At 36.8% G+C, this 26,294-nt stretch overlaps 1 protein-coding gene across 1 annotated transcript; it reads left to right on the plus strand.

The window, feature by feature from the left end:
• Positions 1 to 1,827: 1,827 nt before the first annotated feature.
• Positions 1,828 to 25,042, plus strand: LOC311094174 (immunoglobulin superfamily DCC subclass member 3; the record flags this gene model as incomplete). The annotated part of the gene is made up of 14 exons (XM_084131949.1): positions 1,828 to 1,873; positions 8,910 to 9,221; positions 10,566 to 10,710; positions 10,788 to 10,918; positions 11,128 to 11,265; positions 11,868 to 12,026; positions 18,738 to 18,903; positions 19,715 to 19,965; positions 20,204 to 20,368; positions 20,614 to 20,802; positions 21,875 to 21,991; positions 22,075 to 22,201; positions 23,848 to 23,983; positions 24,953 to 25,042. 14 exons carry the CDS (start codon positions 1,828 to 1,830, stop codon positions 25,040 to 25,042), a joined length of 2,172 nt encoding a protein of 723 aa, XP_083988075.1.
• Between the last annotated feature and the right edge of the window lie 1,252 nt (positions 25,043 to 26,294).

The raw sequence follows: 26,294 nt of genomic DNA on the forward strand, positions 1-26,294 counted from the left end.
CACAAGTCGCACGGGTATATTTGTGGCAATAGCCGACAATACATTGTATGGGTCAAAATGATTGATTTTTCTTTTATGCCCAAAATCATTAGGATATTAAGTAAAGATCATGTTCCATGAAGATATTTTGTGAATTTCCTATTGTAAATATATAAAACATTTATTGTTGTGAGTGAATGCAGCACAGTCGCTAACATAAATTGACAACTTTAAAGGTGATTTTCTCAATGTTTCGATTTTTTTGGACCTTCAAATTTCAGATTTTCAAATAGTTGTATTTCGGCCAAATATTATCCTATCCATACATCAATGGAAAGCTTATTTAATCAGCTTCCAGATGATGTATAAATTTCAATTTATAAAAATTGACTCATGTGACTGGTTTTGTGGTCCAGGGTCACATTTTTCTATGACATTATATCACATCACTATATTTTATTGTGAAAGAAACAATGTACAGTATAGTCTGAGACCACATGAAAGTCTGGAGTCTAATACAGCTTTGGAAATAAACTGTGCATTTTAGAATAAAAAAACATCTAAAACGAAAAGTTATACTGAAAAATGAAATCTATCACTCAGCCTACTGATAATATATTTTTTTGTAAAATAATTGTATTAAAATACAAAATTGGAGTAGTTGTTTAGATTTTTGGACCCCACCCAATACTCAGTAAATTAAGAAAAGTTGAATTGCTAAATTTACAGCATGACCTCACTCTTGTAACATTGTTAAAGTGCTCTGAATTATTTTAATGGACTCTTTCACATGCATATACAGATATACTACTGATTTCCATTTAGTGAATTATTTCATTGTCTTCATATGAAAACAGAGTTTGTTATGTGTCTGAATAGTGTGCTTTCAGCGTGTCTCTTATAATTGGTGTTTCTCACATGCACTGCCTATACTTTCTTTCAATTAGTAGCCTATAATGAGAGAGGATGGACCCCTGGGCAGGCAACTCGCTTTACTTAGCATGCAGATCTATTCATTTACTGATTCATATGCTAATCACTGCTAATTGAATCAGTGTGTTGGGTGTTTTCCTGGGTTTAATGATTTCTTTGGATCTGACCGCACAGGGTGAGAATGGTTTATTCAAATAGTAAGGCTAAAAATGCAATGAGGATAACAAAATAAGGAGGTTAGTTCACACTGCCACATAAAACACTCAAGTTTCTGTTGAATACTATGAAATGGTTTTAATTGGTTACCTAAATAAATAGTGGTAGCCTATCCTTTATATAGGATAGGCTATAATATAATATTTTAATAATGAATAATAGCCCTTTTCATAGATAGATAGATAGATAGATAGATAGATAGATAGATAGATAGATAGATAGATGGATGGATGGATGGATGATATACAGCTATGATCATTATGAGGTTTTTTTTTTTTTTTTGCAGATAAATCAGTCATAACGCACCTCTCCAAAGACAGCAGCTCGTTTAATGATTGGCTCATCACAGAGCCACCTGTCACTGTCGGCGAGCGCGCGCGTGTCAACGTCCGTGTAGTGACCGTGCGCGTGTCAGCAGCTTCAGCAATCTCATGAATAATGAATGAGCTCGCGCTCACCGCTGAGTTGAAGCTGCTCGCGGGATATTCTCACAGTGGCCGTGGACGTGACCAGCAGCGCCCAGCTGGAGCGCCCTTAATGTGTGATAAAGTAACGATGATGTTTTGCTAGGTTGTCTCCGTTTAGGATTTTTTTTATTCAAATACAAAGTCTTGTTCACTTTTTAAACTCCTTTTAACCCCAAAGAAGTCGCCTACCTGTTTCCATTATTTTTGAAAGGATTTAACGTTACACTGGAAAATGAAGCCACGGATTTTACTGACCATCCTGACGTTTGTTGGTTCTTGTGAGTATAAACTTTATTTATTTTTCACATTGTAAAGATATGGTAGCCTATGCTTTTTAGTCATTTTGTTTATTATTCACCTATTTGTGTGCACTTTGCTTTCCATGTGGTTTCTTAAAAATTAAATAAAATAAAAATCTTAAAAGCATACTTTGACCGGGGAGATTTTAATATCATATTTTGAGTTCTGTATCAAAAGAATAGGCTAACTTGTTTTTTCTGACGATACTACGACTAGCCTACAAACTGCAAACTGTCTGATTTGGATGTATGTCCTCAGTAGTCCGTTCAATTAATAAATTATGAAGCTAATTCAAATATTACATTATTAATATTTATTAATGTTTTATTTGCTTTGTTTTGCCTTTAGCTACATTAAACACTCTTGTTGTAGGCTAGAGTTTCGTTATCCTAATGCAGGACAAGCTATTGGTGCACAAAGCATCTTTTAAAAGTTCATAAAAGTAATTTCAGCTGTTACTATCCTCCTTCTTCCAGCTCTATGCTGTTTTCTGTGTTAAATTAGTATTCACAGGGTGTTTCTCACCTATTAGGGAACATATGAACCTTTTAAATTTCAGTGTATTTGAACATAGTAAAATTGTAATTTTGATGAATAGAGTATAATTATATAGAAGCTTAGTATTTAGTTTAATGTGTTTAAAGCCATATACACTAAACATCAGAACCCAATAGTTTGTATTCAACTAAGAGTTCATTTTATGACCAGTCACTGTAACAAAAGTTTAATTGCTGGTTAAATTCAAACCCATAAAATAGAGTAGAAATGACAAGTCAAATGGATGGTGACAGAGATTTTGCTATAATGTTTTAAAAAAAAACCTTTTTCATATAGTGTTGAAGGAATATGAAAAAGAAAAGTAGAATATTTTTTTTATTCACAATGCAAAAAGGTTAATTTGTATGATCTGATTATCTTATTAATTTATTCTTTAAGTGAATCTTTCTTAAGTTAAGAAGTAGTTATATATAAAACATATAATATATATAAAAATTTAGGGTATAGAGCAATCATATAAATCCTGCATCAAACCTTTTTTCTTCTCAAATATTCAGGCTTTTATAAGAAACAAAAATCTGTTCAGCTTGAATATTAATATAGAGACTAAATGACTTGACTTAGGATCAAAACAGTTTATTTTCAAACCAGATGTTATTGCCATGAGGTTAGATCATGTGTGTTCTTTAGAATAAATCTCCTGTGGAATAATAAATAAACATAGTCGGAAAGTTGAACAGAAGGAGATTGGGAGTCTCATGGAGGAGGGGGGGAGAAACAGATGACCTTACAGACAGAGGAGCTGCGGTGACCTTGGGTCGTATTAACCTTTGGGGTCCCTCTCCTGGACAGCGGAGCGGTCCAAAGCGGGTGGAGCGAAGGAGACAAAAGTGGCCACCTCTCCCCACCCCCCTTTGACCCCAACACCCTGATCTCCATAACACTGCTCCAGCCTTATGGGAAGCAGCGATACATTTAAAATCGCCTTAAAGCTGTTGGAGGTTTATGTGTGTGCATCCCTGAATAATCCTGCCACAGACTCCTCATCTTCCTAGAAAACAGCTAATTCTGACAAGACACCCATCCAGCTAATCCACACACAGGGCACAGACTGCAGTGGGTGGCCGATGGCTCTATCACTGCTAAAGCAAATCATGGTCTGGACCTGATCTTCACGAAGTTTCTCCTACCAAACAGGAGTTTTAAATCCATACTCAAAATAACAAAATAACACCACAGAAGTTGTGAGTGATCATGTGCACTTGTTACCTTCAGGTTAGAGCCACTTCAGTGTGTACATTCATTGCTCTAATTGAAGCAATATCCACTTTCCTCATGGTAATGAAGCTGCCGTAATAACCTGTAATACAAAGTGCTGGCTAATCGGCCACAAAATTAGTTCGTTTTAGAGGCCTTAAAACTATTTCGGTGGTTCAGTTAAAGAAAATCATCAGGGTTCAACAAGCCAAAGAGGAACTAACAGTGGCATTAAAACTCACATGTTGCAGCAAAGGGACATTTTAACCCTTGGTTGCTCCATTAAAAAGATTGGCTTAATGGAAGCCCTGGACCCCCTTCTGGTCCTTATCCCAATAATTAAAGACCTGAGGCCATAGTGATGGGGTGTCGTCCCCCTGCAATTGGAGCGTATTGCTTATTGATTTTACCCAAAGGTTTCATGTCTGAGAAAGACTTTTTCATAAAAGCTGTTGACCTACAGACACGATCTAATTAATAGAAAGACATATATTTGGTTGAGTACCATTATATGTATGAGAAATAGCATCTTCAGATACTTGTAGAGAGAAAAGTGGAGCACAAAAAAAAGCTAATTGGTTAATAAGGAGGGTGGAGTTTAACTACAGGGGATTGTTTCCTCTTAAGTGGAAATGTAAGTGTGTTTGCATGACTTTGAACTTGGCATATGCCACCTAATGGCAATCAGTGTTTAAACAAAAGACAACTTTGTCTCAAATGACCAACACAAAGGAGTGTTTGTGCAGACAGCTTGTGGCTGTTGTAGTCAGGAAGAATTTAACTCCTATTATGGAGTCAAAAGAAGCCCACCGGAGCAGCGTGATCCCCCCTCTCCACCCAGCTCCTTTACAATTCCTCCCCCAAGTTATTCAGCCATTGTTTACGTTAGATCTCCTGCTGCTGCCATGGATATAATGGGAGAAAAAGAGAGCGAGAAGAATTTGTGAATGTTCATATGCATTAAGAATTTCTTTCAAAGGCATATATCACTTTTTCAAAGTGGCAGGCCAGTTTTAGTAATGCTAAAATCTTCTCTGGACAAAGCAGAGACTCAGCTATAGAAATGATAATGAGCATTAAAATATTACAATATTACTCTGTAGGTTTCAGTTATAAACTTTTTTTTTCTCAAATCTTTTTTTTTCTCCTCAGATTAGCTATAAAACAGACCTGTGCAGATTTATATATATCTACCATTCAAAAATTTAGGTTCAGTAAGACTTTAAAAAAAAAAAAACTTAATTGCATTAAATTGATCAAAAATATACGGAAGCGTATTGCATTCACTTGAGGGAAAATAATCTACTCTGTTTTTCTGAATTAACAAGTTAATTATCTCAGAATTACGAGATAATTAAGTCATTAATTCAGAAAAACAGAGCAAAAACTTTTTATTCATGAAAAATTATCTCGTAATTCTGAGATAATTAACTCGTTAATTCAGAAAAACTGAGCAAAAACGTTTTATTCATGAAAAATTATCTCGTAATTCTGAGATAATTAACTCGTTAATTCAGAAAAACAGAGTAGATTATTTTTCCTCAAGTGAATGCAATACGCTTCCGTAAAAATAGACCTTTGCAATGTTACAAAAAAGTTTTGCTTCAAATAAATGAATGTCCTATTCATCATAAAATTGTGGGGGAAAAAGTACCAAAGTTCGGCTGCTGCTGAAAATACAGGTTTACCATCCCAGGAATAATTACATTTTAAAATATATTAAAATAGAAAACAGTTATGTTAAATTGTAGTAATATTTGACAATATTACTGTATTTTTCATCAAGTAAATGCAGCCCTAGTTTTAATACAGGACATTTTCATTCATATACACTATTATATTATATTATATTATATTATATTATATTATATTATATTATATTATATTATATTATGCATAGTAAGGTAAAGTGATGGTGAGAGTGTTACAGATCTTTGCCTCATTGACCCTTCAGAGACTCTGATTAGAAACGAAGGACATTAGAATAATGTCTGGCCTCCAACAATAGTTTGTGAAGTTCAGGTCCAACCTTAGTCTGGGGACAATGGCCCGAATTGGGGGCTGGGACTGTGTGTGTGACTGGACACAGGCTGTGTGCCTTAGGCCCCACGTTGTTCATCCACCCTTCACCAACTCTCTCATGACCCTTTAGGGACCGAGGTCACAGCTCAAGGGGTGGGGATGGGTGGGGGTCTCCTGCTGCTCAGCTCATCATCTACAATCCCCCAAAACCCCATTTCTATCCACCTCTCATCTGAATTATCTGAATTATCCCCAGACTTGAGCTCTTAATCACACTTCTGTCCGGGTCTCATGCAGGTTGTAGAGGGCTATAAGACTTTATAATCTACATATGCACCATCATCACCATTGTGGAGACCATGGAGATCTTAGAATAGTGTGGTGTAATGACAAACTTCTCTAATGAAAAGATGCATCGATAGTGGGCAGAAACATAAAACCTCTTTCTTACAAAAAAGGTATATTAATACATTTTATTGTAGATGGTTAGTGTTTAAGATCAAGTCCATTTACATCCCTGCTATCTCAGTTCCTTTTTTTAATTGGATGTATCAAGCAAAAAATGTACATTATATTTTGTACACCAGTACCTTTATTGCTTAGGCCCGTGTGTTATACTCTATATCTCTGAATCCAGCTTGTGTGACATAACCCCCCTTTCCCCTGGGACCTCTGAATTTCATTAACACTTCGGGTGCAGTAAGCCAGGGAAGGGTCAGATGTAAGCTAGCCCTCGTAAAACTGAAAAAGGAAGAGACAGTCTCGTCCCATCCACATCTGCTCAGTGTGCGAGTTAACTGGGAGCATCCCAGATATTCCCTTCAGTGGAAGACTAGTTTATAGCTCTATATATTTATGGACTCCATTATTGATATTATCCAAGGTATGACTCCAAGAGATGCTTGAGCTTATATGGTCATGTTGTCATTGTTAATGTCAGATTTTGCAGCAGTGGTTTTCTAAAGTAAACACTCTTATAGTTCTGGACTAAAAAAAATCTAAAACCTAAATCTAAAATTAGTCTTTTTAAAAGCTAAAAGTGAATTTAGTCACCGCAGCATTATAATGAAAAAAATATTTGCTAAAGATAAACTTCACAGTGTTATTACATTGTTAGTGTTTTTAAAGATTTACTAAGTAAGCATTAGGTGATGGTGAAGGTAATCTAAAGGTAAAAATGCGCAATTAAATATCCAATATTAGCACACCAATATCTATATATGTAAAATATTTTTACATCCCTATAAGCATAACACATCTTTTTTTTACAGCTCTAAATGACATACATAAATCTAAATATGTCAAATAATAAGCAGCTAGATGCACCTAAAAGGGATAGTTCACCCCAAAATTAAAATTATGTCATTATTTGTGATATTCCAAACCTGTATGACTTTATTTCTTCTGCACACACATATTTTAAGGAACTGTTTTTGTCCATACAATGAAAGCCAATGGGGTCCAAAAACACACTGAGACTTTAATATGAAAAATATATATATTATTATTGGCTGATCTATCCCTATAACTAAGACTCTAGTCTCTTTTGACATTCATGGTATGGCTGTCATGATCAAGTGCAGGTGGCGTTCGAGGAACCCAGTGGTCAGAAATTTGTATATTTTAGTGCATATTGAATGGGGGGTAGGTTATAATATCCACCTAACAGATGCTGAAGGAAGGTACTTCACATCTCATCTAATGCAAGTTCAAGAGCAGACTTGTGCTGTTTAACATAACAGATGCTGGAGACACCGGCCATCTCCAGAGGTCACATTAAAGGTTGCTTTAGGTCTGGAGTTCTCCATATAAAAAGCACAGAAGATGTGTGGAATGGCCATGTAGCGAGTTGACAATGAGAGAGGACTGGGGTGAGCCAGTGGCATGGGAAAGTCACCCTGGAATCAGACTGAAAGGAAAATGTGACCGCTGGGGGGTTTGGGATGGTGGGGGTTTGTATAAGTGGGGTGCAGATGGTCCAGACTGAGAGAGGTGCAGAAGGCTCCTGGTGGTTACCGAGAGTTGTTTTTTTGGGTGTCGTCACAGGCCTATTGTCATCAGGGTGGGTTTATTCAAAAGAGATTCCTCTAACTTGACCCCATAACTCACCCTAATTCTCCATCCCTTCTACTCTGGCTTTGTCGCAGCTCTCTCTGCTTCACTGGCTACATTGCGTTTGTCTCTATTGTGATGACCAGGTTTGGTTTGATGATACTGAGTAAATAGGCAGATATGCTTAGATGGTGAAGCTCACAATGACGTCAGTCCTGAGGCACAAATGCAGTTTTTTTTGGATATGGAAAGTTTCTGAGCTTTCACTTTCAAGGCATTTTTCCTTTTAGTTTGAGGCTTGAAGTGACAAAGAACACAGACAATATGCGACAAACACAAAAACATGCATATCATAAACTCATAGCTAAAAATGATGCTAACTTTAATGTCTATAGAAGTCAAGTCACATTTATTTCTATTGTGCTTTATGCAATAAATATTGTTTCAAAAGCAGCCTCACAGTAATAAACAAGAAACCAAAAGTATTAATGTTGCAGATGTACAAAAATTAATACAATTTAAGCTCCAAAGCAGCTCTAAAAAACAATAGTGCCATTATACAGTTCAGTGTTGATTACACTGTGAAAAATTATATTACCGGTATCAAGAAGTTATGACAACATATGTTTTTACATTGCTTTAACTCATCAAAATAAGTTAAACAAGCAATTTTCAACTTTTTTTATAAGTTTTTTAAGTCAGTTTAGTGTAATTTTACTTGAAATGACTTAAACATCTAAGTTAATTGAACTTAAAAATTAACTTTTTTTTACAGTGTACATTTATTTCAATAACAGTGTGAATGTTGCATTGTTCATTAGTTATGAAGCAAACTCAGTTCATCTACAGAAGGTAATATTGTCAGTATTCAGCTCGGATCAGTTCAGTTCTTGTTGCAGATTTCATCAATTATGAAACAGCTTCGATTCAACTATAAAGCAGCTTTACAGAAGACAATGTCATTATCCAGCTCAGTTTAGATCTTATTCATTAGTGTCAGTGCAGTCAAATTGATATTTAAGTGCCTTTTAAACCTGTCACCATTCTTCTTGTATATCATCGTTTAATACACATAACTATTATTATAATCTAATTTCTGAGCATTTATTTTACATGCAATCTTTACCTTTTAGGGTTTGTTTCAGTTGTGTTCTGACCCATCTTCTATCCCTCTCTCACTTTCAGGTTTGTGTAATGGATCTGAGCTGGCTTTCCTTACGCAGCCCAGTGACGTGATCGCGGTGCGGGACAGGCCGTTGATGCTGGACTGCAGGGTGGAAGGCGAGGGTCCCATCACGGTGACGTGGCATAAGAACGGAGCGCCGCTGCTTCCGGGAGTTGGCAGCCGGGCGAAGATCCTATCCAACGGCACGCTCCTGATCCGCAGCTTCCAGAAGAGACGGGATGGAGATACGACCGATGCTGGAGAGTATTACTGCGCGGCACAGAACCACTACGGCATGCTGGTCAGCCGCAAGGCCCGTGTGCAGCTCGCATGTGAGTGACCGAGGCTAGCTTGTGAAATAATTCACTATGATATGAAATCGTATGCTTTGCCTATACTTTTAATTGTTTATGTGAGAAATACAGTGACATAGGGGCAGCACCAATGTCCACTTACTCCGGTTTTACTCGATCCTTTCCCATCTTCCTCTGGCTCTCCCTTTGGTCCTATAAAAGCAGTAGGGTGGGTGATAATCCTGTAGAATTATAGTTGTCACTACATGCTTCCCCAGAAGGTACGACGTTACCATGGCAATGAACTCTCATTGGGAGGCCCTTCTTCTAACACCCCTACCTATTGATTATATGAATGACCAGGCTGTTTAGACCACAATGCTCTTGGCCCCTCATCCTACATCCCCAATGAAAATCAACAGTTTAGATGCCAATATCAAGTTATCATGGTAATTTGTGAAAGTAAGGATAATTTTTTACAGTATGTGCACTTGCAATGTGCTTACAGTGTACTTACCAAGAAAGTACTGAGTAATATAAGGTAACTACATGGGTTAAGATTAGGTTTAAGTGTAGGTTCTGGACTACCTAGTTATTACCAAGTTATTGTAATTACTACAATAAGTTTATAGTATATGTACATGCGAAACGGGACTGTAAATTAAAAAGCTACCAGAATAATTGTTATACCACAAAATAATCTTTTAATAAATAAATTTGTTTATCTTGTTTTTTGTTGTTTTTTAGGAAATATATAGGAAATATCTTGAAAATAATCAAATGTTATATACAAATATCTTCAAAACAGGATACATTTACTTGACACGCAAAATCATGAAGAGAATATACCCTGAAACCTCACAGTTTTGTCACATTTATGCTTAATATTTAATACAGTTATGTAAATATAAAATTCTATATATTTATGATTAAATGTATATTTCTGTAAATGTCTCTATTTGATCAAAAATACAGAAATAACAAATATTGTAAAGTATTATTCCAATTTTTATTTTATCTTACTGTATTTAAAAAATAATTTATTCTTGTGATGCAAAGCTGAATTTTCAGCATCATTACTTCAGTCTTCAGTGTCACATGATCCTTCAGAAATCATTCTAATATGCTGATTTGCTGCTCAAGAAACATTTCTGATTATTGTTATCAATGTTCTATTATTATAATGTTAATGTTATATGTTAAGTTGTGCTGCTTAATATTTTGGTGTAAATTGTGATACACGTTTATCAGGATTCTTCGATGAATAGAACGTTCAAAAGAATATACAATAGAACATATCTCACTCAACTCATATTAATTATTATTTATATTTATCATATGGATTATTATTACCAATCTCACTCAATTCTCTTCGTCCCACAGCTCTCCCTAAATTCCATACTCACCCAGAGTCCATGTCAGTAGATGAGGGAGGTGTTGCACGTTTCCAGTGTCAGGTCAATGGCGTTCCTGAGGCCAACATCACTTGGGAGAAGGACCGAGTTGTGCTTGGAACCTCTGATGACAGGTAACATGGTCCTAGCAAACAGTCTTTCTTTATTTTGTTCCTCACAATTGCTCATTCGTGTTACTCTTTCTCCACAGGTACACACTTCTCCCAATGGGTATTCTGCAGATTACAGGAGTTAAGAAATCAGACGCTGGCGTCTACCGCTGTGTTGCCACCAATATCGCCAACACCCGCTACAGCCACGAAGCCTATCTGAACGTAACCGGTCAGTAGTCAACCTTGATCTGACAAACACCCCAGATTGCATGTACATAACCTTAACCTTGTTCATCCAGTAAATAAGGCCTAAATTATGTTTGTATTGAACATGTGGTTTGATAGAGGGCATAACCAGAACATTGATTACCTCGAATGTCATGATGTCAAATGTCATCCTAATATTATCATCTCTTTATTTGTTCTTCTACGCTATAGGAGGTGTCCCTCGCACATATAAGGAACCATTCATCCTGTCCGGCCCACAGAATCTCACCATTACCGTCCATCAGACCGCCATCCTGGAGTGTATCGCCACCGGAAACCCTCGTCCGATTGTGTCTTGGAGTAGACTTGGTAGGAATCCTCATACTTGAACTGTCCAAGGATAACTAGGTGTGTTCACACTTGGCAGGTTTGGTTCGATTAAAACGAACCTTGGTGCGATTTGCTCTGTTAGTGCGGTTCATTTGAATAAGTGTGAACGCTGTCATCCGGACCCTGGTGACACCAAACAAGCGGACTGAGACCCCTGAAAAGGTTGGTCTCTGTCCTCTTCCAGTCGAACTCTGATGCGGTTCGACTGAAATATGAATGCAACACGAACCAAAGACATGTAAACAAACCCAAAACAGGACAAAATGCGACCCTAAAAAGGACAGAATGCTCAAGAATACCTGGTTCTTCTCGTCACAGTCCCGATGCTGTCCATTACAGTTCAGTTAATTTAGTCCAGCACAGCATTGTTTTGGATGTTCAATAAGTTCTGTCGCAAAATGTACGTTTTTGTTTTGTAGGTTTAGGTTCAGACAGTGTGAACGCTAAGCGAACCAGGGCTAAATGTATCTTTTTCTCTTTTGGTCCAAGAGAAACGAACTACAGTGTGAACGCACCTTTAGTTGTTCTCTAGTTCTGTTCTCCTCTTAATTAATTTCCTTCTCATGATCCATTTCCATCAGATGGCCGATCGATCGGAGTGGAGGGCATACAGGTGCTGGGCACGGGGAACCTGATGATCTCAGACGTCTCCCTTCAGCACTCTGGAGTCTATGTGTGCGCTGCCAACCGGCCCGGCACCAGGATGAGGCGTACCGCTCTGGGCAGGCTGGTCGTGCAAGGTAACCTTACTGGATTTCTAATAGAAATCCAAAGATATTATTTTGTGACAAATATTACTCATCTTCCACTCAAGCTTAAAATCCTTTTTATTATTTCTCTTCATTTTGGCATTTTTATGTCAGATTAAAGATCATTTACAGTGCCTGCTGTTCAAAAGTTTAGGGTTGGTAAAATGTTTTTGAAAGTCTATTCTGCTAACTATAAGTAACTCTGAAACTACATGTCAACTAACTCTCATTAGAGAATTAGTAGACTGTTAGGTTAGGGTTTGGGTTAGTAGAATAAGTAGTTGCAAAGTTTCTTCTAGTCAGTAGAATGTCTTTTGAGGAGCATCAAAATAAAGAGTTAGCAGATATTAAGCAGACAGTCTACTAATACTCTAATGACTGCTAGTGGACATGTAGTTGCAGTAACTTATAGTTGGTAGAATGTTTAAAGTGGACCATGGAAAAAAAGTATTACCTAAAATAACTGTTTTCTATTTTAATATATTTTAATATGTAATTTATTCACGTGATGACAAAGTCGTCAGTGTCACATGATCCTTCAGAAATCATTCTAATATGCTGATTTGGGCAAACAATTCTTATTAATATCAATGTTGAAAATAGTTGTGCTGCTTCATATTAATGTGGAAACTGTGATGAATAGAAAGTTCAAAATAACAGGGTTGATTTGAAATCTTTGTAACATTATAGATGTCTATACTGTCACGTTTGATCAATTTAATGCGTCCTTGATAATAATTTATTATAAAACGGTAGTGTGTTAAATCACAGAAGTATATGTTTAAGCTTCAGTATTTCATAAATGGTCCAAACTCATAAGGGAAGTAATAGCTGAACCCCACACCGCTTAATCCTGATTTGTTGTGACACAAGTTCACAAAGCACCACTATTACAGTCATTTTATTATTTGCACACTTCACTGAGCAAAACATAGCAAGCATGTGATCTTTTGTGTGTGTATAATGAAAGTATGAAGTGTTTGTTGAGTGCTATGATGACCAGGCGTCAAGCAGAATTGGGTTTTGAACATGACCCCTGTAAGCTGACTGGTCAGCACGGCAGGAGAAGTCAATATTCAGGCCCTCCCTTCTCTCAGCCCTTTTTGTTATGTTTTCTCACCCACTCTGTACTGGGTCTGATGGTGTGGGACTCTGACTACCATTATGGTAATTACATTCCTGCTGGTGCTGTCCAGCTGGGCTTGAGAGGAATAGCTTGTGTAATGAAGTCAGCTGTTAGGAGATATCCCCCCTTCAGCACCCCAGTGACAAAGCTCATCCATCACCCTGCTACTGTCCGTACATTCAACCTGATCATATATCCCTGAGGTATATATATGCTCCTCTTATTGGCTATCTTCAAAGTAGCTGCACACTTGGGGGTCTTTAGGAATAAACAACATGAGAACAAATGGGTAAATCATCCATGAGAGAGTCAAGTGCAAAAGTCATATTTAATACCACACAGTCAGTAGCTGTGAAGATCTATGCTTCTTTATTCATCTGAACACAAGCATGATAATGTCTTTTAACATCTTAGACAGTAAAAGTGATGGCCAGGAGACAGAAAAACATAATCAAAGCACTGAATATCTGTGCTTGAGATAATGTAGATTATCCTCTTGTACTCTTGTTCATTTGTTAAATTGTTGTTGGAATTGCACCCAGGTGTGCTTTCTCGATCCGTGACCCAAATGTCCAGCTTAAGCCTGATCAGTCAATATTCACCCCTATCAGTCTTTTACAACAGAATTGGCAGTGAAGCCATTTGGGGGAGGTAATGTTGAATGTATTGATTCATTTATTGATCCACTTTTTGTGTAAGATGGGAACAAAGAGATTAGGTTAGGTTATTTTCGCCAAAATGGAAACCAAAATCCTTCCCAACACACCCTGAGAAAAGCCTCGTGAAGTAAGTCAGATCAGTGATGCAAATTGAAATTTAGAGTAACGAGAAAGAGAAATAAATTCAATGCCAAGGAATTGCTCAAAAATGCTTTATTAACAACAAGGTTCAATTTGTTCAACCATCAATACGGTTCAATTTGTTACCATTAACACAACTGACAATGAACAACAACTTGTAAAATGTATTAATACTGTTAATTATTTAGTTAATGTATTATGAATTCATATTTTAACTTGATGAACAAGTATAGAAATTCAATAGAAGAAGCAGAAAGGGGATTATGGATATTTTAGTCCTGTTGTGTGAACACATTTGATAACTTTTGTCCGTCTCTCTGCCTGTCACAAAGGTAAAATCAGCACATCCTAGTCAAGTTCAGGTCTATTTATGAAAGGTTGTGTCCTCCTCTCAGCTCATTGTGGAAGTGAAGTCTGCACTTTCACACACCCGTGAAGGTTGAGACAGATGCTGAGCCAGGATGTGGACAATAGAGAACAAAAGGGTAGATAGACAAGCAAAGAGCAGTTTTCCTAGAGTGTGTGTGTGTTTGTGTGTGTTTTGGGAGGGGTGAGGTATCCCCTCTCACCTCTGGCCTCTCATTTCTCACCTTTGACATTGGCCTAGGAAGCTCTTAGTGGAGAGCCAGCGGAGGGGGCGGAGTCTCCTCTGACAGACAGGTGATGAAGCAGTGAGGGCGGGGCAAGCAGAACGGATGGTCCTCAAATGAGGACGGGCGATGGTCCTTCTTGACCCTCCCCCACTGTTTCCATAGCATTATGAGGGCAGTTGTTCTCATCCCAGCTGGTGGTCAGGCAGTGGGTGACGAAGTTCATGACAGTATCGAGGGATCCCCTTCCATTGTCTTCACCCTGGGCTATTTTTAATATGACAAAATGAAAGGGTGTTGACTAGTTCAGCTGAAGGGTTTTTTAAGTTAAAGTTAACCTGAAAATGTATGCCATACACATCATAGCAAGTGCAAAAATAGCCATTCATATTGAACATGGAGCTAGTCATTACATCGTGGCTTGAAATCCAGTGATTGCTCTCAAGAATTAGTTCATTTTGTTATGCGTATGAAAGTATTACACATCAAGAGGCTGACATGTTTTTCAACAATATTAATTGATTGCATAAGTCACACAACAGAATGAAATGAATGAGGAGGAATAGCCACCGGATCAGATTCAAGGTCAGGATCTGAGAACCTGCTAAAAGAACAACTGATCAATACATGAGATGGATTGGACACTGATGCTGTCAGTTGGCCCTGGTTGTAAAGACGCAGCTGGTTAGTTGTTAGAGGGAAAGACAGACCCCCAAAAGCTGATGCTGCTATTTAATTGTACTCTGATTGCTTCCTCTTTACAGGCAAGGGAAATTGCATGTCATCAAATTATAAATCCATCTGAATCAGTCACATATCGACATGTGCATGAGTTTTATGTGTGCGTGAGCTCGATAGCTGACTTTTATTGTTCGTTTACATGTAATTAAGAAGTTTGATTTCAGTCAGACTAAAACACTAATTCGTCTTTTTAAGATGCCATATAAATGCTTTAGCCTGACGGAAATAGAACAAGAGCGGTTTTCATTATTCCTTATACACGTGTTATAATGTGAAAACCTTTTGCTAAAAGATTCATTTTCATAGCTAAACATGTTTATAATAACATGCTGCAAAGTAGCTTTGATTTCCCATCATTTTTGGAAATCAGGGCTAATAATAAGTCTCAACTGCTCAAAGTTACAATAGTGTTTATACACTACCAGTCAAAAGTTTGGAGTCACTTTTTACATAAAAAAAAAAAAAAGTATCTTATGCTTATCAAGGCTGCATGATTAGAAATGCAGTAAAAACAGTAATATTGCGTAATATTATTACAATTTAAAATGATAAAATAATATTTATTATTATTATGAAAAAAAGTTTTTGCTGCTTAATATTTTTGTGGAAACTGTGATACACTGCAAGTACGATAAATAAAAAAAAGACATTAATACTTTTATTCAGCAAGGATGCATTAAATTGATCAAAAGTATCACGGTTTCCACAAAAATATTAAGCATCAAAAACTGTTTTCAACATTGATAATAATAAGAACTATTCTTAATACTTGCGCACCATTTATTGATAATAATTGAGCAGCAAATTATCATATTAGAATGATTTCTGAAGGATCATGTGACACTGAAGACTGATGCTGTAAATTCAGCTTGGCATCACAAGAATAAATCACATTTTAAAATTGAAAAAAGTTATTTTTTAAATTTGAATGTGATAATCTTTATTCCAAAATGTTGTCCAGTTGTGTATATGAGCCGGACAGATGCAGCATGTATCGGATCCCTCTCAAGGCCTTTATTTAGTCCGTCCTCAGTTTAAAACATTTCTATTCAAGGATGTCTATTCATCAGCAGTTCTACTCAGGTTCAAGTGTGAAGTGCTTCTTGGGAGAGAGGAGAACCACAATGACGTGGCTGATGAATGACACCCCCTCCTCACGCACACACACACACACACACCGCTGTTCATTCAGATTGCGTCTGGAGGTCTGAAGTGACCTCTGTCCTATTGTGCCCTGCTATAGTTTCATTAAACACACCCCTCCAGCCCCTCCAGCCCCTCCCACCTCTCACTTTGACCCTAATGTCTAAGCAGAACCAATGAAGTGTTTTTAAAGGCTGCATATTTCATTTCAGGCCTATGAGGAACCATATGATGAATTTTTTTAATAGTTTTTATAGTGTTTTTAATGTTTTAAAAACATTATTTTTTTTATAATGTTTTTATAGTGGTGCTTGATATGGTATTCTAACATCAGTTTTGCATTTTAAGTATTTTTTTTGTTGTGCCTGTAAAAAAAAAAAAAAAAAAAAAATACTAATGATAAATAAATCAATTAAATAATTAAATAAAAAGGAGGGAGATTTATATAAAAAAGTAATTCATCTAATGTGTATTTCTTTGTTTTATATTATATTCTTTTTTTTTAGAGGTGCCCATATCTTTTCAAAAGTATAATTTTGCTCTTTTGCTCAAGTTTAAGTGAACTTACTTTCCTTATCAATTGATTCTGAAGTAGATTTTAAAAGAAATCTTTTCATTTTTAATTCCGTTTTCGATATTATTCAGGGCACAATGATGAAAAACAACAATCAGCTGTGAAACCCAATCAAACATCTTCTGTGCGGCTCATATTGATCTGCCAAATCTATATTTTTGTCCAACGGTTTTAAAAATGTTGACCTCTTTTGAAGGGGGAGCTTCGCTGTTTTAAAGATCGGTGCCTGATTAATAGCTCTCTATTGAAAGAGGGTTCCCTTTGACCTATGACCCTCCACACCTCCACAGACCACTTCGGACCCTCTTCCCAGGGAGAAGGGGTTTGGTCCGGGGGTGTTTGGTTGTGGTGGGTGTCAGTAGATCAATGAGATGCATAGTCCTGGGGTCTGGAGAGCTCTACATATATGCATGGCCATTGTGCGGACACTGAAGAGGTGTCAAGCGGAACGATGAACCCGCATCTGGAAGACAGAGAGCAGAAAAACTAGAGTTTAAGTTCAAGATCTGATTTTTGAATTGAGTGCATTTTATAAGGGCCATAAACTGGTAAAATATGAATGTCTTGATGATAAACAAATGTATCATTTGAAATTAGCTTTGTCTCTGTATCATACTGTGTGTGCTGCGTAATATTTTCACATTCATAACTGAAATTAAATTTTTATTTTAGATCAAAACAGATGCATTTTAAAGCTATTCATATCATTGTCTTGGTTTTGATTTAATTACATTGTTACACTTTACGATAAGGTTCATTTGTTAACATTAGTTAATTGTATTCATTAACATGAACTAAGAGTGAAAAATACTTTTACAGCATTTATTAATCTTAATGTTAATTTCAACATTTACTAATACTTTTTGTACGTGTTAATTTTTTTTAAAGGATCTGAATAACGAACTAACAATGAACAGTTTTATTTTTGTTAACTAACATTATCAATGATTAATAAATACTGAATTATAATATGTTTATAATAATGATAATACTTTAGTTAATTAATGCATTCACTAAAGTTAACTAATGGACCTTATTGGAAAGTGTTACTAATTACATTATTAAATTGGTTAAATAAATAAATGTCTTTGTATTGAGATTAATATTATAGTTTTAATTTTTATATTTTAATTTTTGTTAAAGTTTTAGCAATTTTGTTGTGTTTTTGGAATGTTTATTAGGTTTCTTTTTTAAATATGTCTATATAGTTTTTAGTCATTTTTATTTCAGTTTAGTTTTAGTTATTTTAGTACATCAAGTTAGACTAAGTGAAAATGAGAAATGTTTTCTTGGCAGCTAGCGGACATAAAATAAGTTTTTTAATAATTTATTTCAGTTAACTTTTATTTTATTTCAAGTAATGGCTTTAGTTTTATTGGTAACACTTTACAATAAGGTATCATTTGTTAACATTAGTTAATGTATTAACTAACAAGAACTAACCATGAGCAATACATTTGTTACTGTGTTTGTTAACCTTTGTTAACGTTATGTTGTTCATTGTTTGTTCATGTTACAGTGCATTAACTAATGTTAACAAATACAACATTTGATTTTAATAATGTATTAGTAAATGTTGAAATTAATAAAGATTAATAAATGCTGTAGAAGTGCAGTTCATTATTAGTTTATGTTAACTAATGTTAACTAATGAAACCTTATTGTAAGGTGTCACTGTTTCAGCTCTAGTTAACTTTAATAGTAACCCTGTTCCCTGTATTTCCGCAGCTCCTCCAGAGTTCCTGCAGTGGCCGCAGTCTGTGTCCAAGACAGCAGGGGGCAGTGCAGTGTTCACTTGTGTGGCTCAGGGTGTTCCTGAACCTCATATCATATGGCTGAAGAACGGAAAGATACTCACGCCTGGTGACAATGTCAAACTCACCAACAATAACAGGTACACACAGTTCGGAGACTCACAAATTGCAACAGGAATACACAAAATTACACTTAGCCATAAAACCTTCAGAAATACACATGCCTATATACTATAAACACACAAATTACACACAAAAAAAAATCGTTTTTTATTTTTATATGTTTAGGTGCCTATTTAGATTTTAAATTTTATTTTTTTTATTTTTTTAAATTTTATTTTATCTTTAACTGTTTTCTAGTTTTTAGTAAGAAAATATAAAAACAATATTTTAGCTGCTTTATGGACCCTTTTCACAGACTGCGACGACTCGTTTCCACAGTAATCAACATTGCAAATCGAGTAAATATTTCTAGTATTTTCATGTTTAAAAAATGTAATGCTATAAACATTATGACCGTTATATTACTTTGGCATTAAATGACTGCTGCGATGTTGTTTCTAATACAAACGGCAAATATGATATCTTTCTATCTTCTGACCAACGTAATCTCTTGCTATTTTTTCCCTCTTTTGAAAAAGTCTTGGATTTTTTTCTTTTGCTATTGGAGCAAATGGGAATACAAAAATGTTCTATCTGCAGTCATCTCACATTCACTACTATAGAAGTTTACCGAACCATGACGATTTAAGCTTCTGAGAACCCCAGAAATATAAAAATGGTCCATTTACCTTTGAAAATATCTGGTGTCATTACCAACTTCTGTCCACTAGATGTCAGTGTTCACCTGTTTTATATTCTCTCATCCAAATTGTAACGTGCAATAGGTCACAACATCTTACATTAACTTCACAGTATAGATTTTTGTACAATTATTTGTAATGTTTTTAGCACCCTGGCCGTGACTCGCATCACATCAGAGGACGAGGCCATATACCAGTGCATCGCTGAGAACTCTGCCGGCACTAACCAGGCCAGCGCTCGTCTGGCTGTTTCCCTGGCCAAAGAGCTGCCCGATTCCCCTCAGGACCTGAAAGCCACGGCTCTGTCTAAAACCACCCTGCAGCTCTCCTGGACACAGCCGCCGGCTGAAATCACAGACGGGATCATCGGATACGTGCTGCACATCCGCAAGTATGGCGGTAAGTGCCTCTGGAGTTCTGGGCGCTCATTTTGAAGTGCATTCAGCTTCATCAAGTTGGCGAAGGGAGTTTAAATGGACAGACCCTCGACTCCTCGATTTTGAGTCTACTCAATATTTACTACTCAGGCAGATCCATAAACCACAATGCAACACGATTGTGACGTCACAGCAGATCGAGTTTAAATGACCCCCACTCCTTACAACCAATGGCTAATGCACGACACTTTTGTTTTCAGAGCCTGAGAGTAAAGAACTACAGGAGGCAGTGAGTAAGACAACATTTCAGCATGACCTCACAAACCTTGAACCTGCGACCACCTACTCCATCTACCTGAAGGCCTACTCTCCTCTGGGTGCCAGTGAGCGCTCCAGTGCTGTCGTTTCCACAACACTAGGGGGCGGTATGTAGCTACACACTGTCTGCTGTTTGGTTCATGTTTTGCTTAGGTCACTACAGTTTCCTCCATCTCCCCTGCTGTCTCTTCTCTGAGCCACGTCAGCTGTCCACACATGTGGCCTTTCCCTGTTTTGTCACAGATGTTCGAGCATGGCTTCCTTTTTAAGTATTGACAGAATTAACTTTGACAGTGTTCCTTATTCCTCTGAGCTGATTATAATGGTTATTCTTTCTCTATCTCCCATCTAGTGCCCAGTCCACCTACATTTTTCACCAAAGCAATAAACACCACAGCAGTGCAGGTCCTATGGGAGCTGCCCAGTAAGCCTGGGAAAACTGAGGGTTTCCGACTGTCATACCGCAGGGTTCCTCATGGAGAGATCCTGGGGCCGATTCAGTTGCAATACCATGTTAACGCTCACATCTTCTCTCATCTCGGTGAGGGAAAGCCATTTCTGTTTGTGTAAACTATACTGATGCAACAATAGATGCAATATATATTGGCAGATGCCGTATGGTTTGCTATTTTCTTATCAAATGCAATTAAATTCATGAATTTAAAATATATTTTAAGTCAGAGGTTTTCAAATTGGCTCTTGGCTTCTTTTTTTTTTACAAAGCATGTTTTAAGGCTTTCAAAGTAAACCTTAAAACTGTTTTGCAATTATATTTAGTGTGAAAAGTGCGATAACAAAAATCTGAAAGTGAAAAAATACAATTTTATTATAAATAAAATAGTTTATTTTATATTATTATTGTTTTGATAATAACTGTAAAAATGTGTACAATTAAAAACAAAAACAAAAGCTAATTATTTAATTTAGCAAAAAAAAAACAAAACATATCTTTATAATACACTTTGTGTAATTTTTGTAATAACTGAAAATGTATATTTATACATACCTTTATATTTTTTGGAATGTGGATCACCACTTTTTTTGGTTGTTTGGCATCAAAAAGTAAAATAGTAATACAAAAAAACCCTGTTTTAAGTGTATAAATTGGACTACTTTTCAAGTCAAGAGCTTTATTGTCATCTGTACCTTAGTACAATGCAATTCTTATTTTGCTACACCTTCCTGTATAATTTTCCCACATAATCAGCACAAAAAAGCCATCAGAATCCATCTAGCCCTGCTTTTTTCGACGTTTTAAACTGAAAACTCTCTCGCTTCACTATTCAGTATAAATGACCTGTTTCAGCACTTCTAAAGAAGCCATTATGTTTATACAGTGATAGTTGAAATGTTCTGAAGTATATAGTGCTAGAGAACAAACACTCCTCTAAGAATATATCCTAGTACTGTATTATGTAAAAAAGTGTGAGTTTCAGGAAAATTGAGATGATGTTTTTTTTACACCAGAGCTCAATCCCCATCAATAACTCTATGGTGGCAAAGTCAACAAAACCAGCTCAATGTATATGTGTTAGACCTAGACACGAATGCATGTGTACCTTTGATTGATTTGCAGTGTGTGCGATACTGACCGACTTCATTTTTCCCCATAGACCCCGGCGCTGTGTATGAAGTCAAACTGGTGGCCTACAACGGCAATGGAGAGAGTGACTGTTCGAAGAAACTCGTGTCACTGGCTGAGGACGGGACTAGTGCTAAAACCAGAGCTGGTAAAGCAGCATTTGCTTTGGCACATCTCAGTATGTTCATTATTTTTAAGTGCACTGTATAATGATCATGTTCTGTGGTTCAGGAGAGGAAACTCACTGTAACTGCAGGGGTGTGGAGAGCTCGGTCAGCAGTATTGTGATTGGCATCCACATCGGCATGGCCTGCATCATTTTCTGCGTGCTCTTCCTCATGTTCGGATATCGACGCAGGTAATGGAGCTTTCGGTTAGATGATGTCATGAAACTACATGCACAAATTTTACAAATATTTTCTTGTTAATTCACTTCACAAATGTAAAATATAATAATATTAAAATAAGCATAATAAATACATACCACTATAATGCTAATATTAATTATATCTATCTATCTATCTATCTATAAATATATGTATAAAGAGAGAGAGAGAGAAAGAGAGTGTGTGTGTGTGTGTGTGTGTGTGTGTGTGTTTTAATGACTACAATTTCCATTCAAAATATAAGAAAAATATTTTATATTTTTAACTATTTTAAATATGAGGGAAGAACAAAACACTAAACTTGGTTAAGGTATTTATCTGACAAAATTATTTGGCAAACTAAAGCGACAGGTTTTATTTTACTATGCAAAAAAGCATAGAAAAACAAATAGCTCACAGGAAAAGGCATGCATTGACTACAACATAATCAGTTATTAAAATTCTGTTGGTTCTTTCTTGTTTTTCTTGTCATCATTTAATAATTTAATGTCGCACAATTTGGCATGTTTCATTGTGTCATCACAAATAAAACTATTGACTCCAAGCACAACTAGCAATATGCTTACAAAATCGTTAAAAAAAATTAATAATATTTGAATAAAGGATGAAGATGTTCTTGGCCGGACATCACTTTTGGTCACTACTGTAGTTTAATAAATACATGATATAAATGCATTAAGGCGAGACACTACAGGTGAATAGGGTAAAAATTTTAACTAGCAGATATCACCATGAAACTTTCCCAGTTGATTACCTACATTAAGATGAGAAAAAAATGTACTACAAGTTTTCTGTAATTTAATGTTTAAATATGCAAATGAGGCAATATCTAATTAAATATGCGCTAATTTGCATATATTAAAAAAAAAAACGAAATCTGAGTATTGGATAAAGCCAGGTTAAAAATTATTTTTTCATTGTGTTCACATATTAGATGGGAAAAAAATTACAGAGGGATTTATGGATATCTACTTTTGTTATCCTGTAAATCAGAAAATACTGTCAATAGCCTTAAAAAAATGACTTTCGCCATGTTTTTTGGAATAAAATGTTATATAAATCAGGCTAGGAATAATATATTTACAAATCCCTTTGTAAATGTCTTCATAATATAACTAGGTACAAGATGTGTGTATATAGGTGCTACTGAAGTGGAGATTTCGGACTTGGAGTATGAGAGAAAAGTCATTTTGAGAAAATGGCCTTTAAAGATTTATCATCAGCCAATGAGATTGCGCATTCAGCCCTTTTACTTTCACGATTGGTTGCTGATAAAAAGGAAATTACCATATTTGGATCCGACAGCATTGTACAGGAGAGAGAGAGCTTTCCAGCGGTGCATGTGATGACAGGGAGCAGACAGCGATTGCGGAGCAGCGTGTTGATTAAGAACGCCAACTTTTGTTGAATTTATGAGAAATCTACAGACGCAAACAGACAAAGTGTAGTAAAATAAAGACCTAAATGTGTATTTCGGACTTTTTTTCACCACAAGTCTGAAAGAAGACATGTTATTGAAGACAAATATCCAAAAATCTCAAAATTGACCAGTAAAAAAAACACAATGTTTTTGCCTGCCGTGTCTCGCCTTAATAAATTAATTTAAATTTTGTCTCAGTTTCCTCTGTAGGAAAGGGACTCAGGACAGCTGGTCTGTGCCACAGGGCGAAGATGGAGGACACCATTCTCAAAGCAATGGCATCCCAAAAGAGGGAGTAACACGGCCTGCTCAAGGCATTGAATTAGTTCCTCCGGTAAGACTGTCATCTGTGGTCTCGCTTCTCACTGCATTATAACTGAGAATAAGCTGTCTTTAGCAGATTGTCTATTTTTACAGCATGTGACTCACCAGTTTCATCAGCAGGAAGATTGTTTTACTGCCAAAACACTTTTACACCTTTTCTTGTCTGTTAACAGAGTTTATATCATCAGGAACAATACTTAGCTTTAGCATCTCCCTGTTTTGGTATTAAGACGCGTTTTGGTCGATTGGATCACAAGTGGACGACGCTAAATACAGGTGTAAACGGGTCTAAAACGTTTTGAGCTTGTCCACTTTCAACCACTTCTAGATGTAGTTGAAAACGTATTCGACCGGATTGCTTTCGTAGTGTAAACGCTCATGTGGTCGAATGTGACACAGACACAAACGACCATCTACTCTCCGCCTAATGACCTAATGCGTAAACATTAGCTAAAGGCTAAAGCCAGACGGGATTTAAACATTTTGGGCTGAAGACCCAAGTTTGGTTTGAAGATAAAAAACGCACCAAGCACAATATTCTCACCATTCCTAATTTCTAACACACACTCACAGTGTTCGGCTGGTCTTGCGGCTGTCAGAGCAGAAATGAAAGCTGATGCTCGCTGTTTATCCGTCGTCTCTGGGTGCGTTCATATGTAAATTGCGTGAGCTTATTTTATCCATTAGATCAATAGATTTGAAAAAACCCATACATTTACCCGCCCATATTCCCTCCCCTCGAAGAAATCAGGACAGAAGTGTTTGAAAGTGGGCATAAGAGACGGATTAGTGTAAACATTAATGTGTCTCCCTCGTCTACTTGTGATCCGATCGACCAAAACACATCTTAATTTCAAGTGTAAACAGGGTCTCAGTGAGTGCACTGCAATGGAAATCTCCCATTGAAACTTGCGCTCTGCTTGTCTTGGTTTCGTAAAAAGGTAGCACATCATACTAAAAGCTGTTTTCTCTTTTTCAGGTTCCTAATATAGATCGACAGACCCAGTGCCAGGTTCTTATTGAGCAGCACTCGTCCAGTCTGCCAGGCACAGGCACAGGCACAGGCTAGCACTGCCTCCGTGATCTCTCTTTTTATGGTTTCTCTGCCTAGCCTGCCCAACAAAGTCCCCTTTAATCCATATTTATCATGCCCTGGCCGTCACCTAAACTGCTGCTACTGTTGAAGGGTGTAAAGTATCTACAAAAATGCATAGAGTTTTGCTACTGTGATTGAGTTTAAGTTAGCCTGTCCCATTTGTTTCTTTTCTTCCTCCCTAAAGAACCAAAGCTTCACTGCTTTAAGATCTATATGCCGACGTGTCCACACAAGAACACCAAATAATAGCCTTAGGAGATACTGTACACTGTTTTTAAGTTGCAAATAGTTTTACGGCACTCTTTCTGAGCATAAATACACAATGGAAGCAAAACAAAACAAACAATGATACCAAAACCACTTTGTATTTTATTACCAAAGGACTTTCTGCTAAAACCAAAACTTCCCTTTGCAATGCGTCCTGTGGTAATAAAATAAAGATAAACATAAGATTTTACGAACTACATGATTTACAAAACAAGCTATATTCTCAGTTCAAATGATTACAGGGAACAGAGGTTTGTTCCATTTGTTAGCCTTAGCTCGGATATATACCAAGATTAATAACGTGGCCTTGCTTTTGCCTTCGCTTGTGGTTGTGTGAGTTCAGATAAATTGATTGTTATATGTTTCACCGTACATGCCTCGAGGCAGGCTACCCCAGAGGAACCATAAAGGTGATGGATTCTCATTCCTATCCTTTATAATACCCACCAAAAGCTGTATACCTCCAAAGATAGCTACCTCAGAATGTTATTTTGGGCTAACTTTAGTCCCTGCTGATAAAGCATGCCTACCTCAGCCAAAAAATGTCCAGATACCCGCTACTCTTCCCACTGCCAGTGCCTGTGCCATCTGCCTCCAGAACCTGCGTTCAGGTGCCCATCTGGTCGACTGCCATGGAGAGTGTGACCTTAGCCGCTCCAAATATTGCCTTAGCAGACAAAAGCTGTCTGGGAACCCCTCCCCACCTCATCATCGTCCAGAGACGTGTACACAACCATTGCTTCAAAAACACCTTTGATACGATTCTTTCCACGTCCATCCATCGTACGCTTTGGATATGATGATTTGGATGCTGTCAAGCCATTCCGAAGGATTCCTCTCTGATGCTGCTAAACTCCAAAGAAAATGATGAAAGAGCAGGAAGAGAGGGGGATTCGTTTTGTTTTTGCATGGAAAGTATGGACCCTTGGGAGATTTTTGGGCCTTTCCATGTGGATAC

Source organism: Abramis brama (assembly GCF_963993115.1).
Source record: "Abramis brama genome assembly, chromosome: 12".
NCBI lineage: Eukaryota > Metazoa > Chordata > Actinopteri > Cypriniformes > Leuciscidae > Abramis > Abramis brama.